We start from the raw sequence: 17,772 nt of genomic DNA, 5'->3' as shown, positions 1-17,772 counted from the left end.
AAGTACTGTGTTAAGCTGAAGGAAGTTTTCCCTGATTTCTCTGTTTTATTTTAAAGCTGTTTCAGTGAACTGAAAGTGCATTGGGTATGGTAACCTTGAAGCTAAAGTTGCTTTCCTGAAGGAGTTTTGAATCTGCTGGTTGGAAACTGGACCAGAATCTCAGGGAAAGGACCAGTCCCATACAAGTGAGATTACAGTGTGCTGGGCCACGCCCTTGAAAGGGGTTTTGGTTTTATTGGATTTTATATTGAATTGGAACAGCTAAGGAGGATTCCTTAAGAGTTATAGACATAGACTACTGTAGCTGCTGCATTTTTTTTATCTGGGTCTATATTTGATCGATGAGGGAGGGATCTCATTGAAATTCACAGAGTACTGAGAGGCCTAGATAGAGTGTGCTTGGACAAGATGTTTCCACTAATAGGAGAGACTAGAACCCAGGGCACAGCCTCAGACTGAAGGGATAATGCTTTAAAACTGAGATGAGGAGGAATTTCTTCAGCCAGAGGGTGCTGAATCTGTGGAACTCATTGCCACAGAAGGCTGTGGAGACCAAGTCACTGTGTCTTTAGAGATAGATAGGTTCTTGATTAATATGGGTGCCAGGGGTTATGGGGAGAAGACAGGAGAATGGGTATCAGAAAAGTATTAGCCATGATCAAATGGCGGAGCTGACTCGATGGGGCCGAATGGCCTAATTCTGCTTCTATATCTTATGGTAAAGAAACAAAATATGGGCTGGATGAGGTATAAATGAAAAAAAGCAGAATCACCACAAACGGGTGCTATCCAAATGAAAATGCGGGTGAAAAATTACGATTTTAAATGTTGAACTCAATGATGAGCTGGAAGGTTCTAAAGTGTCTAATCAACAGATGCAGTGCTGTTCATCAAGTTTTTGTTGAGCTTCAGCGATACAATTTAGGAGGCCAAGGACAGAGAGGTTAAAGTGAAAATAGGGCAGAACATGAAAGGCAAACAGAAATCAATCACCCAATCTCGTTTCTTTTTCCCAATATACCAGAGAGCACATTATGAGTAGTGAGTGTGCAGCACACAAAAATGAAAGAAGTAAAAATAAATCACATTATCTCAAAGGAGTGCTTACGACTTTGGACAGTGAGAATGTAGGAGGAAAAAGGGTAAATATTGCATCCCCTGTGCTTGCATAGGAAAAGGACAAGTGTGTTGGATGTGATGGAGGAGTAGACCAGGGTATTGCAAAGGGAGCAGTCCTTTCAGAATACTGGGAGGGGAGGGAAGGAAGGGTGACAGAAATGTTGGACGATGATCTGTTGAATGTTGAGTTGTGGGATGTAAGATAATGATATGGGGAATCTTATCATGTTTCGGGAGGAGAAAGGGTGAGAGCAGAAGTGTGGGAAATAGAACAAACTCAGTCAACCGTGGTTGGTGATTCCTTGGTTGAGGAAAAAAAAGATGTATTGGAAGCACTTGTATGAAAGATGGCATCGTCAGAGTCATTGATGTGGAGAAACTAGAAAATTGGAATAGAGTCCAGACAGGAAGCTAGTTTCGAGGAAGTGCAGTTAAGGTAGCTGTGGGGGTAAACACTGATTAACTTGAACTTTGAATCCACAGAATCCCTACAGTGCATAAGGAGGCCATTCATCCCATCGAGTTTGCACCGACACTCTGAAAGAGCACCCTATCTAGGCTTACTGCCCCGCCCTACCCCTGTACCCCTGCGCATTGATCATGGCCAACTCACCTAACCTGCACGTCTTTGGACACGAAGACAAAATTTAACGTGGCCAATCCACGTTATGTCAAAAGTTTATTCAAAATGATTGTTCAGTGTTCTCTGGTTTTTGGTCCACATCCTGTTGTGGGAGTTGAGTTAGCTGGTCTTAACTAGCACAGTGTCTATAAACTGTGAGGGCACTAGAGTTAGTTGGAGTCATTCTTAGATTTTTTGTAATTATTTCCTGGATTTGTTGCCCATCACTAATTGCCCTTGAGAAGGTGGTAGCAAGCCACCTTGAACAGCTGCAGTCTATGTGGTGCAGATACACCGACAATGCTGTTGAGAAGGGTGTTGAGAAAGGCATTGACACCACTTCACGCCACCGGGAAACCTGCGTGGAGTGTGGGTGTGCTGCCGGTGGCACCAGAGAATCCTGCAGCTGGAGAATTCCGGCCATAGGCTGCTTTGTCTTGGATAGTGTGGAGCTTCTTGAGTGTTGGTGCTGCACTCCCCCAGACAGTTGGAACTGCATTCATCCAGATAAGTGAAGAGCAGTACTTCAAACTCCTGACTTGCATTTTGACATGTTCGACTGGCTTTGGGGAACTGGGAGGTGAGTTATTCGCCTCATGGTTCCCAACCTTTAAGTGGCTCTTGTGGCTGGTTTAGTTCAGTTTATGGTAAATGGTAGACCTAGGAAGTTGAAAATAGAGGAATCTGTGATGGTAATGCTGCTGAATGTCAAGTGGAGTTGGTTGGACCCTCCCTTGTTAGGGGTGGTCATTTCCTGGCACCTAGGTAGCGCAAATGTTATTTGCACTTATCAGCCTAAGCCTGAATGTTGTCCAAATCTTGCTCCATGTGGGCATGGACTTCAGAGTCTGATGCAGAACATTGTGCAATCATTAGCGAACATCCCTTATGATGGAGGGAAGTTCAATGATAAAGCATTTGAATGCTTCGGACATTACCCTGAGGAGCCTTTGCAGCGATGTTCCAGAACTGAAATGATTGACCTCCAACAACCACAGCCATCTTCTTTTGAGCTCGATATGAGTCCAACCACTAGAGACTTTTCCCCTGATTCCCACTGATTTCAATTTTGCCTAAGCTCCTTGATGCTATACTTGGTGAAATGCTACCTTGATGTTAAGGGCAGTCACTTTCACCTCCCCGTTTGAATTCAGTTCTTTTGTCCATGTTTGGACCAAGGCTATAATGAGATCCGGAGCCAAATGGCCCTGACAGAATCCAATCTGAGCATCAATGAGCATTTAGTTGCTGTGTTAATGCCATTTGATGGCACTGTTGGTGACACCTTCCATCATTTTGCTACGGATCGTGAGGAGATTGTTGGGGCAGTAATTGGATGGATTAAATAGATTCTGTCCACAAAAAGTAGGACCAATCTGGGCAATTTTTCATATTTGTTCGGCAGATGCAGGTGTAGTTAACTGATTTTTAAAAAATCAGCCTGGAACCCTATATTTGCTTGCTATCTGATTTCTGGGAGTTATATGTATTTTTCTGGACATCAATTAAGACCAAGTTTGGGCATGTATGTAATGTCCCCTACAATCAAATTACATGGTGTCACCCATGGACCTATGCCCTGCAAAAGTGATTGCCTTCAGGGAAGGGAAGAGATTTAATAATACATATTTCTGAGATTTTCATTTCACTACATGCTATGCCATAAAGCTGCAGTTCATACCCTGCCCTGTGCTGTGGCAAATCAGACACTAAAATATATTCCATTTTCTTTGCTCCACATATTAGTTGGCTAGAGAGGTTAACTCTGACATTGTATTTATTATTATATTACTTTGCTTTTCTAATTTTGCTGTTCCTAAATATTAATGTAATTTTTCCAAACGTCCATAGTCTGAAAGCAATTATTTAATGCAACTGTTGGTTGTTGAATTCTCTAGTTTGTGAAGAGTAAGAAAAACAATGTTTTGTATCAACTAATTAATTACAAAGTTTCACCTCTAAACATCTCTGTTCCTGTGACATTCAATTTTTTGAAGTCACTATTGGTCTTGGAAGCCAGCCAGTAAGTTAACTTGTAAAGTATTTGAACAATCTCTCACCATCCTAGAACACTGCTGTGGTATAATGCTTATTCCAAATTGAAATATTTAGCAACATATTATTAATTGCAACACGGCTATGGTAATCTCTTTCCCAATGAAATCCAGCTTTTCAAATTAACTGGACTTCATTAACATCCATTGTCAGTCCAATGAAGATTTAACCTTCAAGCTCCAGCTAATTGCCTTCTCTTTTGTATCCAAATTCAGAAAAGACAACACTTCTATTTTGCCTTAAGTAGACTATTCAAAAATTCTCCCTACATTGAATAGTTATTTCTTCTGACACTTTTTGTATTGTGTTTGCATTGAATTTATACCTATTTTTCTAAAGAAAATAATCTAATTTGAAATGTTTTATAAAAAACTGGTCCAAAATCATTATATGTCGTAGAATCATAGAAAAATTACAGCACAAAAGGAGGCCATTAGGCTGATCTTGTCCATGTCAGCCTGAGGACATCCAGGTGACTTTTCTAATCCCACCTTCCTGCATCTGGTCCATTGCTCTGTAGCTTGGAGCACTTAACGTGCAGGTCCAGGTACTTTCAAAAAGAGTTTAGGGTCTCTGCCTCCACCACGAACTCGGGCAGCAAATTCCAGACAGCCACTACCCTCCGCATAAAAAAAGTATTTCCTCATGTCCTCTCCACACCTTCTGCCTCTTATCTTGAATCTTTGTCCCCTGGTTCTAGAATTCTCTGCCAAGGGAAACAATTTTATCCTGTCCCTCTTCCCCTCTACAATTAAAATCCCTTTACTTTCTGATTTTCACTTCAAACCTTTCTACCTTCCCTAAAGTTAGAACAGTCGGGAATATGACTTACTAGAATTGTAATTATTGTAGGGCAGCATGGTGGCACAGTGGTTAGCGCTGCCGCCTCACGGCGCCGAGGTCCCAGGTTCGGTCCCAGCTCTGGGTCACTGTCCGTGTGGAGTTTGCACATTCTCCCCATGTTTGCGTGGGTTTCGCCCCCACAACCCAAAAATGCGCAGGGAAGGTGAATTGGCCATGCAAAATTGCCCCTTAATTGGAAAAAATAAATTGGGTACTCTAAATTTATTTTAAAAAAGAATTGTAATGATTGTAACAGCTATGTCCCAATAACTGTTGAAAGTAAACATTAGAGATGAAGCCATTTCTGTCTCTGAAATATGCAAATTTTGTTCATAACTTTAGTCTTTGTGGCTAAAGAACTATTTCTTCCCTCACTGAATAAGACTTTGCCACATTTTTCCTACTAAATTTGTTTATTTTTATCATAAAACATATACATTGCATGTTACATGGTAAATTGCTCCTGTCCTTCTAAAACCTGATGACATCAGCTTTTTGTGAGCATGGTACATATTAAATTATAGGGCTTTATTCCTTGATTGCTGAGAGTATATCATTGTTTCAGCTTCACAGTCTGCACAACGTTCTGTCAATAACTAGGATTCTTTTCTTTCGTCCTTTTTTAAAAATACTTTTCAGATTGGGAACTCTGAGCATTACTATCACACGTCCTCCAAATTCATTAAGATTGTTTCTTTAATAATTTAAGCTTGCCAATTTGTAGCCTTTTTTTCTGTGAAGGTAATCAAGCACTTGGTTAAAATTGTTTTTGGGTAACGAAGTAAAAACCTGATTGATTTGGATTTCCACAGCTATTTTTACACCAGTAATTAAAATGTCTCTCTTCATTTGCCAAATTATCTCGTTGTGGTCAACACTTTTTATTGTTCAAATCTAAAAGGGAGTCTACCCATTTGAAATATCTGGGAATATTAGTATCCATCCTAGTCTTGACAATATCTCAAACACTCCAAATTCCCTCATACATGGGATCTGTTCAAGGACAACAGATAAAACTTCCTGCAAAGAATCTCGCACCCCAAAATGTGGGGGAAAAGATCCACCAATTCTCATGAATTCGATGCCTTCGGATTCCTTAAAATAGCAGAGGAGTGCTGCCAGGAGCTAGATAATATATTTTGTAGCCTCCTCTGACCATTATTGTTGGTACTTATTAACAATTCTTCAGTGTCTGTCCCAATGATTCTTTCTAAAACCAAAAGAAAGGCCAATAGATAGATATCCTGAAACAAAATAGCACACATCAAGTTACTCAGCCACTGGAGAGATAATACATTAGTCAGGTTTTGGATTGCTGCTGTTCTTCAACGTTTGCTTTTCAGAAGGAAATCCTGCTGCATTCTTCCACTCAGGAAACAAAAAACTAGTTCATTTCTTTGGTACCTTTCCTCTGGAGGCTGATGCACGATTTTGGTCTAACTTCTGAAATGGGAACTTCTAAGTGTTCTCTATGTATAGAAAAACCCACGCCACTCATGATCAATTTACCTGTCCGCCGTTGAAGTAAATGAAACCACCAATGCTGGCAATCTGAATTAAAAGTAGAAAATAAGATTATAGTAAATAGCTTGAATTGAAAACGCAAGCGCAACAGTCTGAATGGCCTCCTTGTGCTCCAGTGATTTATTTGATGGTCAGTCAGCAGAAGAGAGCAACATAGATTAACATGATGGATGAGATTCTTCGTTAGAACACAGATTAATTTGTTATGATCCACATGTCCTCTTCTATTGCTTGATTTAGAATTATTGGAATATAATTATTTTCCCTTGAATGAAGCCAGCAATCCATTTCAGGCTTTTTGGTATCATGGGTCAATCGTGAATCAGAGTACATTTTCCATTTGTGTAGCTTCAGAAGTTGTAATGAATACAATTATATTTTACCTTGAATACCTTTATGACTTTTTTCGGTGATTTCAGGTTATTCAGAAACAAATTGCTCTCATGGAAAAAAATATTATATTTTGCGAATTATTCTAATGAGAAACCTTCAGTTAAATTCAATTTAAGACTTTTAAGTAATCCTTTCGTTTAGCTAGAATTTGACTTTATAATTACCTAATTTATAAATTGATGTTATCATGTTAGCGCTTCCATTAGCTTACTTGTAAAGATTTCTGAAACATTTAGTCTACGATTAGTGGATTTTTTATGTTCCTCTAAGTTTTTAAAATAGCTGTGAATCCAGCACTATTGTTTTACAATGCTTGACTAGTTTTGAACCATATGTTCAGTACTCTGAAACAAATTAACCTTGCAGATTAAAAATTCTATTTGGATCATATTTCTGATCAAGTTTTCTTACAGTTAACATGTTTTAGAATATCTCTACCAGGTAAAACTGTCATGGCTTAAAAATAACTGGAACATTTTCATTTAAAAAAGCTAACCATCATTTTCCTGACTTTGTCCTGCAGATCACCATTTTTAATCTGCAATTTTTATTTCCATAGATAATGCGGTAGAAGATATTTATACCACCATGGCTACCTCTCAAAGGTCATCCTTCAAAATATTTTCCCCTGATTATACTTTGGCTCGGGTGAAAGATTGGCTACTGGGTCCAATGCAGTGTGAACCTTTGAATATCTGCCCCGTGTATCTGTTGTGCTCCAAACAGGGACCTCTACGGGGCATCCTTCTTAGCTGGCATCCACAAAATCCTTTTAAAGGGACTTTAACAGTTCTTTGCAAGTAAGCATTTCTTACAATAGTACTTGAAAAAAGCAGAAAACAAATTTAATTGTGTGTTATCCTCGACAATGGTGAGGTAACATCTGACAACATAGAACATTACAGCGCAGTACAGGCCCTTCAGCCCTCGATGTTGCGCCGACCTGTGAAACCACTCTAAAGCCCATCTACACTATTCCCTTGTCATCCATATGTTTATCCAATGACCATTTAAATGCCCCTAATATTGGCGAGTCCACTACTGTTGCAGGCAGGTTATTCCACGCCCTTCCTACTCTTGAGTAAAGAACCTACCTCTGACATCTGTTCTATATCTATCTCCCCTCAATTTAAAGCTATGCCCCCACGTGCTAGCCATCACCATCCGAGGAAAAAGGCACTCGCTGTCCGCCCTATCTAATCCTCTGATAATCTTGTATGCCTCAATTAAGTCACCTCTTAACCTTTTTACTAACGAAAACAGCCTTAAGTGCCTCAGCCTTTCCTCATAAGATCTTCCCTCCATACCAGGCAACATCCTGGTAAATCTCCTCTGCACCCTTTCCAATGCTTCCACATCCTTCCTATAATGCGGCGACCAGAACTGCAAGCAACACTCCAAATGCGGCCGCACCAGAGTTTTGTATAGCTGCAACATGACCTCATGGCTCCGAAACTCAATCCCTCTGCCAATAAAAGCTAACACACCATACGCCTTCTTAACAACCCTATCAACCTGGGTGGCAAATTTCAGGGATCTATGTACATGGACACCGAGATCTCTCTGCTCATCCACACTACCAAGAATCTTACCATTAGCCCAGTACTCTGTCTTCCTGTTACTCCTTCCAAAGTGAATCACCTCACACTTTTCTGTATTAAATTCCATTTGCCACCTCTCATCCCAGCTTTGCAGCTTATCTACGTCCCTCTGTAACTTGCAACATCCTTCTGCACTGTCCACAACTCCACCGACTTTAGTGTCATCTGCAAATTTACTCACCCATCCTTCTACGCCCTCCTCCAACTCATTTATAAAAATGACAAACAGCAGTGGCCCCAAAACAGATCCTTGTGGTACACCACTAAACTGAACTCCAGGTTGAACATTTCCCATCAACCACCACCGTCTGTCTTCTTACAGCGAGCCAATTTCTGATCCAAACTGCTAAATCACCTTGAATGCCATGCCTCCGTATTTTCTGCAATAGCCTACCGTGGGGAACCTTCTCAAACACTTTACTGAAATCCATAGACACCACATCAACTGCTTTACCTTTGTCTACCTGTTTGGTCACCTTCTCAAAGAATTCAATAAGGTTTGTGAGGCATGACCTACCCTTCACAAAACCATGTTGACTATCCCTAATCAAATTATTCCTTTCTAGATGATTATAAATCCTATCTCTTATAAACCTTTCCAAGACTTTGCCTACAACAGAAGTAAGGCTCACCGGTCTATAGTTACCGGGGTTGTCTCTACTCCCCTTCTTGAACAAGGGGACAACATTTGCTACCCTCCAGTCTTCTGGCACTATTCCTGTAGACAATGACAACATAAAGATCAAAGCCAAAGGCTCAGCAATCTCCTAGCTTCCCAGAGAATCCTAGGATAAATCCCATCCGGCCCAGGGGATTTATCTATTTTCACACTTTCCAGAATTGCTAACACCTCCTCCGTATGAACCTCAAGCCCTTCTAGTCTAGTAGCCTGTATCTCAGTATTCTCCTGGACAACATTGTCTTTTTCCTGCGTGAATACTGATGAAAAATATTCATTTAGCACCTCTCCTATCTCCTTGGACTCCACGCACAACTTCCTGCTACTGTCCTTGACTGGCCCTACTCTTACCCTAGTCATTCTTTTATTCCTGACGTACCTATAGAAAGCTTTCAGGTTATAAGAACATAAGAACTAGGAGCAGGAGTAGGCCATCTGGCCCCTCGAGCCTGCTCCGCCATTCAATTAGATCATGGCTGATCTTTTGTGGACTCAGCTCAACTTTCCGGCCCGAACACCATAACCCTTAATCCCTTTATTCTTCAAAAAACTATCTATCTTTACCTTAAAAACATGTAATGAAGGAGCCTCAACTGCTTCACTGGGCAAGGAATTCCATAGATTCACAACCCTTTGGGTGAAGAAGTTCCTCCTAAACTCAGTCCTAAATCTACTTCCCCTTATTTTGAGGCTATGCCCCCTAGTTCTGCTGTCACCCGCCAGTGGAAACAACCTGCCCGCATCTATCCTATCTATTCCCTTCATAATTTTAAATGTTTCTATAAGATCCCCCCTCATCCTTCTAAATTCCAACGAGTACAGTCCCAGTCTACTCAACCTCTCCTCATAATCCAACCCCTTCAGCTCTGGGATTAACCTAGTGAATCTCCTCTGCACACCCTCCAGCGCCAGTACGTCCTTTCTCAAGTAAGGAGACCAAAACTGAACACAATACTCCAGGTGTGGCCGCACTAACACCTTATACAATTGCAACATAACCTCCCTAGTCTTAAACTCCATCCCTCTAGCAATGAAGGACAAAATTCCATTTGCCTTCTTAATCACCTGTTGCACTTGTAAACCAAGTGATCCTACCTGCCAAAGACTTCTCCTGTCCCCTCCTGGCTCTTCTTAGCTCTCTCTTTAGGTCCTTCCTAGCTAACTTGTAACTCTCGAACTTCTTTAGTAAACCACAGTTCCCTCGCTCGACCACTTCCTCCCTGCCTGACAGGTACATACTTATCAAGGACACGCAGTAGCTGTTCCTCGAATGAGCTCCACATTTCAATTGTGCCCAACCCCTGCAGTTTCCTTCCCCATCCTATGCATCCTAAGTCTTGCTTCATTGCATCATAATTGCCTTTACCCTAGCTATAACTCTTGCCCTGCGGTATACCTATCCCTTTCCATCGCTAAAGTAAACGTAACTGAATTGTGGTCACTATCACCAAAGTGCTCACCTACCTCCAAATCTAGCACCTGTCCTGGTTCATTACCCAGTACCAAATCCAATGTGGCCTCGCCTCTTGTTATCTATCTACATACTGTGTCAGGAACCCTCCTGCACACATTGGACAAAAACAGACCCATCTAAAGTACTTGATCTATAGCGTTTCCAGTCAATATTTGTCAAGAGCCTCAAATTGTCTTTGCCAGATGTTACCTCACTATTGGAGGCTTCAGAGTGTTATATAGATCTTCAATCGATCATCTGTAAGTAATGTTGGAGGAATGCAGTTCCTCAGTGCAGATCATGTTGCATGTCAACATTGTGAATTCTTCTGGTTCTTTCAGTTCTGAGACAGCTACTATGAGAGAAGGAAAACATTGGAGGAATTTTTTAAAAATCCATGGAGCAGTGCATTTCATGCAAAATAAAATTATATATAACCTTTTCCTTATACATCAGTTAATGTAGCAGTTTCACTTTCACACCAACCACCTTTGTGCTCTGAGTCATGAGATTGTAGTTTAACCTACCCAAGATTTGAACATATTATCACTGCTGACATTTCAGTCTTGACCAAAGTCCTCCATTACCATGGATACTATTTATCAGATAGGCCATTAAACTGAGGCTCTAACTGCCTAATCAGGTAATTGTGAGGAAATAAAAATCCTATGACCTTTGAAGAGGAGCAGGAGTCCTCTTGAGGTCCTAGGCAATATTGATTCATCAACCAACATCATGAAAACATCTCTCACTTGTTGCTTGTGGGGCATGTGTTAAAATTGGGCAGTGTGCTTGCCTACAAAACAATTGACATTGAATAAAAATATATTGCATTGGCTGACCCATGCTTTGTGAACTCTGAAGTTATGACAAAGTTGTAAAAATGCAAGCTTTCTTCCTTGTTCGAACACTAATGTTAATGTGCATCTTATCTCAATCGACCCAGTTCTTTTGAATTTTTTCTTCACAGAAATCAATCATCTTTGCTGATGTTCCTTCATGGCCTCATCAGAGTCCTTCCGCCGGAATGTGTGATAACACACATGAGAACTGGATCTGAAGACCAAATTACAGACATTTTGGGATGTGCTCTTGAGCAAGAGGCTCTCTCCTTCAGAAACGTCATCACTTCTGCTATCTCAGAAATCAAGAATGAGTTCAAAATGAGAACCAAAATGGAGAAAAAACAGAATAGTTTGCCTCCCTCCCCCTTATTCGATAGTGAGGAAAAGATACAGGAGTACAGAGAGAAGTTTCAAATTGAACAAGAGCAAAGTACTTTAGGGATGCACCTGTCAATTACAGGTTTCCACTATAGAGACATTACAAAGAAATTGACTGATATGCAGCTAAACACAGATAGTTCGGTGTGGAGGCTCAGTAGATTCCACAGTTCAGTTTGCAATTCATTTAATAATTAAGGTCTAATTTCCATGAATTGATCAGAGAAGCTAATTGATTAGACACAAAGAGCCACTTTCTTTGAAGTTTCCTTTTCTTTACCTCCCTTTGCATGTCAATATTAAAACACTGTACTGGCACTAAAGTAATCTTTACCCTTATGTGGACATCACATGTTGCGGAATATAGTATCAGACAAACTTCTCTGATTATTTTCTATGGGGAGAAAATTTGAAGTTTCAATGAGTAATCAAGAAAAAAAAGTTTTTAGAATTATATTCCAAAATTTAATACATTTTGTACTTCCATAATGTCATTTGTATCAGTTATAAATTCTATATGAAGCCATAGTATTATTGCTGGTGTTTGTGTGTCTTTCTTTGGGCATCGGGCAAATGACACCGAATAAATGGTAGCTGAAATTTTGATGTTACGAGATTCATGAGTCGGGAACAAACTTGCTATCCTGTGGGCTTAATCATAGAGAGGAGAACACAACTGAACATGGTTGTGATGTACTATCAATTACAAGAAGACGAGAGTAGAATGTAATTGAGGCTTTATTTCACTGAGATGTGTGGCCTCCTACAGCAACTGACGAAATGGCTGCTATACGGGGAGCACACATATTTATACTCCGCCTACTGGGCGGAGCCAGCAGGCAGGGATCTACCCCCGTACTTGTAGCACAGTGGCCTTACCGTAAAACACATATATGTACAGTATATACGTCAGTGGTGACTACCACATTCACCCCCTGTTAAAAATTGAGTCCAGCGGGGATGGTGGAGAACTATATACCGAAGGTTGTGTTTAAAATCACAGAGAATATTACAAATTCAGATGGTCCGGTACCTTGATCTGCCGGCTGGAGCGCTGTAGTGCTGTAGGCGACTCAGGCGGTGGCTCGGTCTTCGGTGACTCTGGGAGCGTGTCAAAATCCTCTTCATCCCCAGGTTGGAGCAAAGGGAGGCTGTGGTGGGGTGCTTCAGGGGAAGGTAGAGTGGCGCTGGGGCAGAGGCAGGGGTGTGTGTGGAACCAGCTGGTGCCAGGTCCCTGAGAGAGACTGTATTGGCTGCCATCAGGGTACGCTACGTAAGTGTACTGCGGGTTGGCGTGGAGTAGCTGTACCCTCTCAACCAATGGGTCCGCCTTGTCGAGTCGCACGTGTCTACGGAGGAGAACGGGTCCTGGCAGCGAAACCCCGGAGGTGGACTTCCTAGGGAAGGCAAAAAGACGTTCATGGGGGGTTTCATTAGTCGCAGTGTGCAGGAGCGACCGAATGGAGTGGACCGTAGGGCCAGCTGGATGGCCCTCCAGACCCGTCCCATTCTCCCACTCCACTTGCCCGTTGCCACTGGGGTTGTAGCTGGTTGTCCTGCTCGAGGCAATGCCCCGGTTGAGCAGGAACTGGCGCAGCTCATCGCTCATGAATGAAGATCCCTGGTCGCTGTGGACGTAGGCGGGGAAGCCGAACAGAGCGAAGATGGTGTTGAGGGCTTTGATGACGGTGGCAGACGTCATGTCAGGGCATGGGGCGGCAAAGGGGAATCGGGAATATTCATCGACCACACTGAGGAAGTACCTGTTTCGGTCGGTGGAGGGAAGGGGTCCTTTGATGTCCACGCTAAGGCATTAAAAGGGGCGGGAGGCCTTCACCAGGTGCGCATGGTCTGGCCGGTAGAAGTGCGGTTTACATTCCGCGCAGACCTGGCAGTCTCTGGTGATCGCCCTGACTTCCTCGAGGGAGTAGGGCAGATTGCGGGCCTTGATGAAATGGTAAAAATGGGTGACCCCTGGGTGACAGATTTTCATGCAGTCCGGAGTCGGTCCACTTGTGTGCTGGCACATGTACCTCAGGATAGGGCATTGGGGGGCTCGTTGAGCTTACCGGGGTGACACAAAATCTCATAGTTGTAGGTGGAGAGCTCTATCCTCCACCTCAAGATTTTATTGTTTTTGATCTTGCTCCGCTGTGTGTTAAACATGAAGGCAACCGACCGTTGGTCAGTGAGGAGAGTGAATCTCCTGCCAACCAGGTAATGCCTCCAATGTCGCACCGCATCAACGATTGCTTGGGCCTCCTTTTCGACGGAGGAGTGCCGAATTTCGGACATGTGGAGGGTGCGTGAAAAGAATGCCATGGGCCTACCTGCCTGGTTGAGGGTGGCGGCCAGAGCGACGTCTGATGCATCGCTCTCGACCTGGAAGGGGAGTGTCTTGTCGACTGCGTGCATTGCGGCCTTGGCAATGTCGGCCTTGATACGGTTGAAGGCCTAGTGAGCCTCGGCCGTCAGGGGAAAAACGGTGGATTGAATGAGTGGGCGGGCCTTGCCCGCATAGTTTGGGACCCACTGGGCGTAATACAAAAAGAACCCCAGGTATCGTTTTGAGGGCCTTGGGGTAGTGGGGAAGGGGGAGTTACATGAGGGGACGCATGCGGTCGGGGTCGGGCCCCAGAACTCCATTCTGGACCACGTAGCCGCGGATCGCTAAGCGGTTCGTGCTGAACACGCACTTCTCCTTGTTATACATGAGGTTGAGGAGAGTGGCGGTGTGGAGAAATTTGGAAAGGTTGGCATCATGGACCTGCTGGTCGTGGCAGCAGATGGTGACATTGTCCAGGTACAGGAAGGTGGCCCGCAGACCGTACCGCTTGACCATTCGGTTCATCTCCCGTTGGAAGACCGAGACCCTGTTGGTGACGTCGAAGGGAACCCTAAGGTAGTGGTAAAAGCGGCCATCTGCTTTGAACGCCGGGTATGGGCGGTCCGCCTTAAAGATGGGGAGCTGGTGGTAGGCAGATTTCAGGTCCACTGTTGAGAAGGCCCGGTACTGTGCCATGTGATTGACCATATCAGTTATGCGTGGGAGGGGGTACGCGTCGAGCTGCGTGTACCGATTGATGGTCTGACTGTAGTCAACGACCATCCTGCTTTTCTCCCCACTTTTGACCACTACCACTTGGGCTCTCCAGGGGCTGTTGCTGGCCTCGATGATACCTTCCCGAAGCAGCCGCTGGACTTCAGACCTGATGAAGGTCCTGTCCTGGGTGCTGTACCGTCTGCTCCTGGTGACGACATGTTTGCAATCCGGGGGTTAGGTTTGCAAAAAGGGAATGTAGGTCGACCTTAAGAGTCACAAGGCCGCAAACGGTAAGAGGTGGTAGGGGCCTGCCGAATTTCAGGGTTAGGGTCTGGAGGTTGCACTGGAAGTCCAGGCCAAGTAGCAAGGCAGCGCAGAGGTTGGGGAGGGCGTAGAGGCAGAAGCCGCTGAACTTCACGCCCTGGACGGTGAGGGTGGTGATGCAGTACCCCCGGATCGCCACGGAGTGGGATCCGGAGGCCAGGGAAATTCTCTGGTTAGCGGGGTGTACCGCAAGGGAGCAGCACCTGACCATATCAGGGTGAATGAAGCTCTCCGTGCTTCCGGAGTCCAGCAGGCAGGAGATCTCGTGCCCGTTGACCTTCACCTTTGTTGAAGCGGTCGCGAGCTTGTGTGGTCGAGACTGGTCAATCGTGACCGAGTCGAGACGCGGCTGATCGTCGGCGGTTGCAGGCGATGAGCAGCCTGATGAGGTGCCCAACGGGCAGGGGTCCTGAGGCGGGTAAGATGGCGCGCTCACGGGCCGCACATGTAGTGGGGCAGGCAAAATGGCGTCGCCCATTGGTTCTGAGAGAGACAAGAAGGCGGCACCCACGGGCCGCACGTGTTGTGAGTAGAGCAAGTTTGCGGCGCCCACTGGCTGCACGTGGGGTGTGCCAGGACAAATGCGGCAATAGAGCAAGCCTGGCACACTGCAGCAAAATGTCCCTTCTTGCCACAGGCCTTGCAGATAGCGCTGCATGCCGGGCAGCGCTGTCGGGGGTGTTTTGACTTCCCACAGAAATAGCATTTGGGTCCCCCGGGGTTGGTTGGCTGCCGCACGGCACAGCCGTGGGATTGGCTAATGGGGTCCACGATGGGGTGGCTGTCGGCAGGATCCACGATGCACAGGGGGGGTTGGGCCGCGCGGTCGGGGGCATAGGCCTGAATGTTGTGTGAAGCTACCGTAAGTGAGAGCGCTAGTTTTTTGGTCGCCGCGAGGTCGAGTGTGGCCACTTCCAAGAGGCGCTGGCGGATGTAGTCAGACCCTATGCCTGTAATGAATGCGTCTCTCAGCAGCAGATTCAAGTGTTCCATGGCCGAAACGGCCTCTAACTAGGGCGAGCGGGGCATGCCAGAAATCTTCCACCGACTCACCAGGAAGTTGGCGCCGCGTGGAGAGAAGATGCCTGGCGTAGATTTTGGTAGTCTGCTGAGCGAAGTTTTCCTTCAGTAGCGCCATGGCCTCTGCCTAGGTCGGCGCGTCCTGGATGAGGGGAAAGACGTTGGAGCTCAGCTGCGTGTACAGAATCTGGAGCTTCTGTGCTTCTGGGATTGCTTCTGGCGCAGACCCGATGTACGCTTCAAAACAGGCTAGCCAATGTTCAAAGTCCTTATTGGCGTTGTCTGCTTGAGGATGCAGCTGCAGGAGATCCGGCTTGATGCGGAGGTCCATCTCTGAAAAATCTCAGTGTAATAAATTGATGCACTATCAATTACGAGAAGACGAGAGTAGAATGCAATCAAGGCTTTATTACACTGAGATGTGTGGCCTCCTACAGCAGCTGACGAAATGGCTGCTGTACGGGGAGCACACATATTTATACAGGGATCTACCCCTGTACCTGTAGTACAGGGGCCTTACCGTAAAACACACATATATATATATATATATATATACAGTATATGGTGACTACCACAGGTTGGCATCCAGATGCCTCATAATTATTAGGGTATCCCTTTCGTTGGCCACTTGTGCTGACCTTGAACTCCATCCACCCAAAAAGACACTTCCTACTTCAAGGGATCTCATTTGCTAATTAATTACTTGGACAAGGTCAGATTTGAACAATGGTGTGCATCACCTTTCCGACTCGGTGCACCACCCTGTACCCCACCCCTGTCATGCACCAATTTCCCCCAGCATCGTGACCCACCGAATATCACCATTCCTTTCACCTTTGAACCGATATCCACTTCCGATATCCGATATGCACTACCATGCCCACCCTGATCATGCTCCCTCCTATTATCTGAGCCAACTGTCAGACACCTTCTGTGAGCACTACTCCCATCCCACCCACCCCCTCCCCACAACCCCCCCCCCTTCCCCCACCCCCGTAGGACCTTCACCCCTTTCTCTCGCTCACTTTTTCAGACACTCTTAACCCCCTCAACCTAGCCTGCCTCACATGTCCAGCTTTGGCACAGCTTTTGCGACCAACACTTGATATACACTCCCCAAGAAGACGAAAGTAACTAACTTCAAAGTTGTGAAAGAAGTGAAACTCCAGCTGTATGCCACTTATATATGGTGATGGAATGTTCTAAATTCTTGCTGGAGGGAACTTGAAATGAAATGAAAATCGCTTATTGTCACGAGTAGGCTTCAATGAAGTTACTGTGAAAAGCCCCTAGTCGCCACATTCCGGCGCCTGTCCGGGGAGGTTGGTACGGGAATCAAACCATGCTGCTGGCCTGCCTTGGTCTGCTTTAAAAGCCAGCGATTTAGCTCAGTGAGCTAAAGAAGGACAAACTTGATTTTTGAATGGTAGCCTTTGAATCAATATGCCGGAGATGCTATATAGGGTTCAAGAAATTGTTCATCAGGAAAGTTGACCAGCCTTGAAAGATGGGAGAGCAGAATTCAGGCAACAGATTGTTTTATCTACCGCCAAATTTAGGTTCCCACGCCCGCTACGATTCCGCCCTTGGAAACAATACTAAGCTCACAATGAACAATGTGCCATCATTGCCCTCAGATTTGATGCCACAGACATTTTACAGGTACAATAGGGAATGTCTCAGGAGTTTAACACTTTGAAGCATATCATTCGATTTGAGAAGGTAATCAAAACCCTATTTTTCTTGTACAGCCTATGACATACACCCCAACAGCAACCAGAAGCTGCAAAGGCAGCAATGTTTTCTAGCTGTTGACTTCCCCAATACAGGGCATCATTGTCTGTAGTCATGCAGTTTAAGAAGAGCTACCATT

General features: G+C 44.6%; 1 protein-coding gene across 7 annotated transcripts in view; it reads left to right on the top strand.

Moving 5' to 3' along the window:
• Positions 1 to 12,047, top strand: part of fancb (FA complementation group B) — a 35,786-nt gene extending 23,739 nt beyond the window's left edge. For all 7 annotated transcript variants that reach the window (XM_038802501.1, XM_038802495.1, XM_038802496.1 and 4 more), the window contains 2 exons: positions 7,116 to 7,356; positions 11,260 to 12,047. In XM_038802501.1, the coding sequence (XP_038658429.1) occupies positions 7,116 to 7,356; positions 11,260 to 11,710 (692 nt within the window). In that variant the 3' untranslated portion in view covers positions 11,711 to 12,047. The remainder of the gene's footprint in view (positions 1 to 7,115; positions 7,357 to 11,259) is intronic.
• The last annotated feature ends 5,725 nt before the right edge of the window (positions 12,048 to 17,772 follow it).

Source organism: Scyliorhinus canicula, chromosome 7 (genome assembly GCF_902713615.1).
Source record: "Scyliorhinus canicula chromosome 7, sScyCan1.1, whole genome shotgun sequence".
Taxonomy (NCBI): Eukaryota; Metazoa; Chordata; class Chondrichthyes; order Carcharhiniformes; family Scyliorhinidae; genus Scyliorhinus; species Scyliorhinus canicula.
Note: the sequence above shows the minus strand (reverse complement) of the source record. Positions and strands in the feature narration are given on the sequence as shown.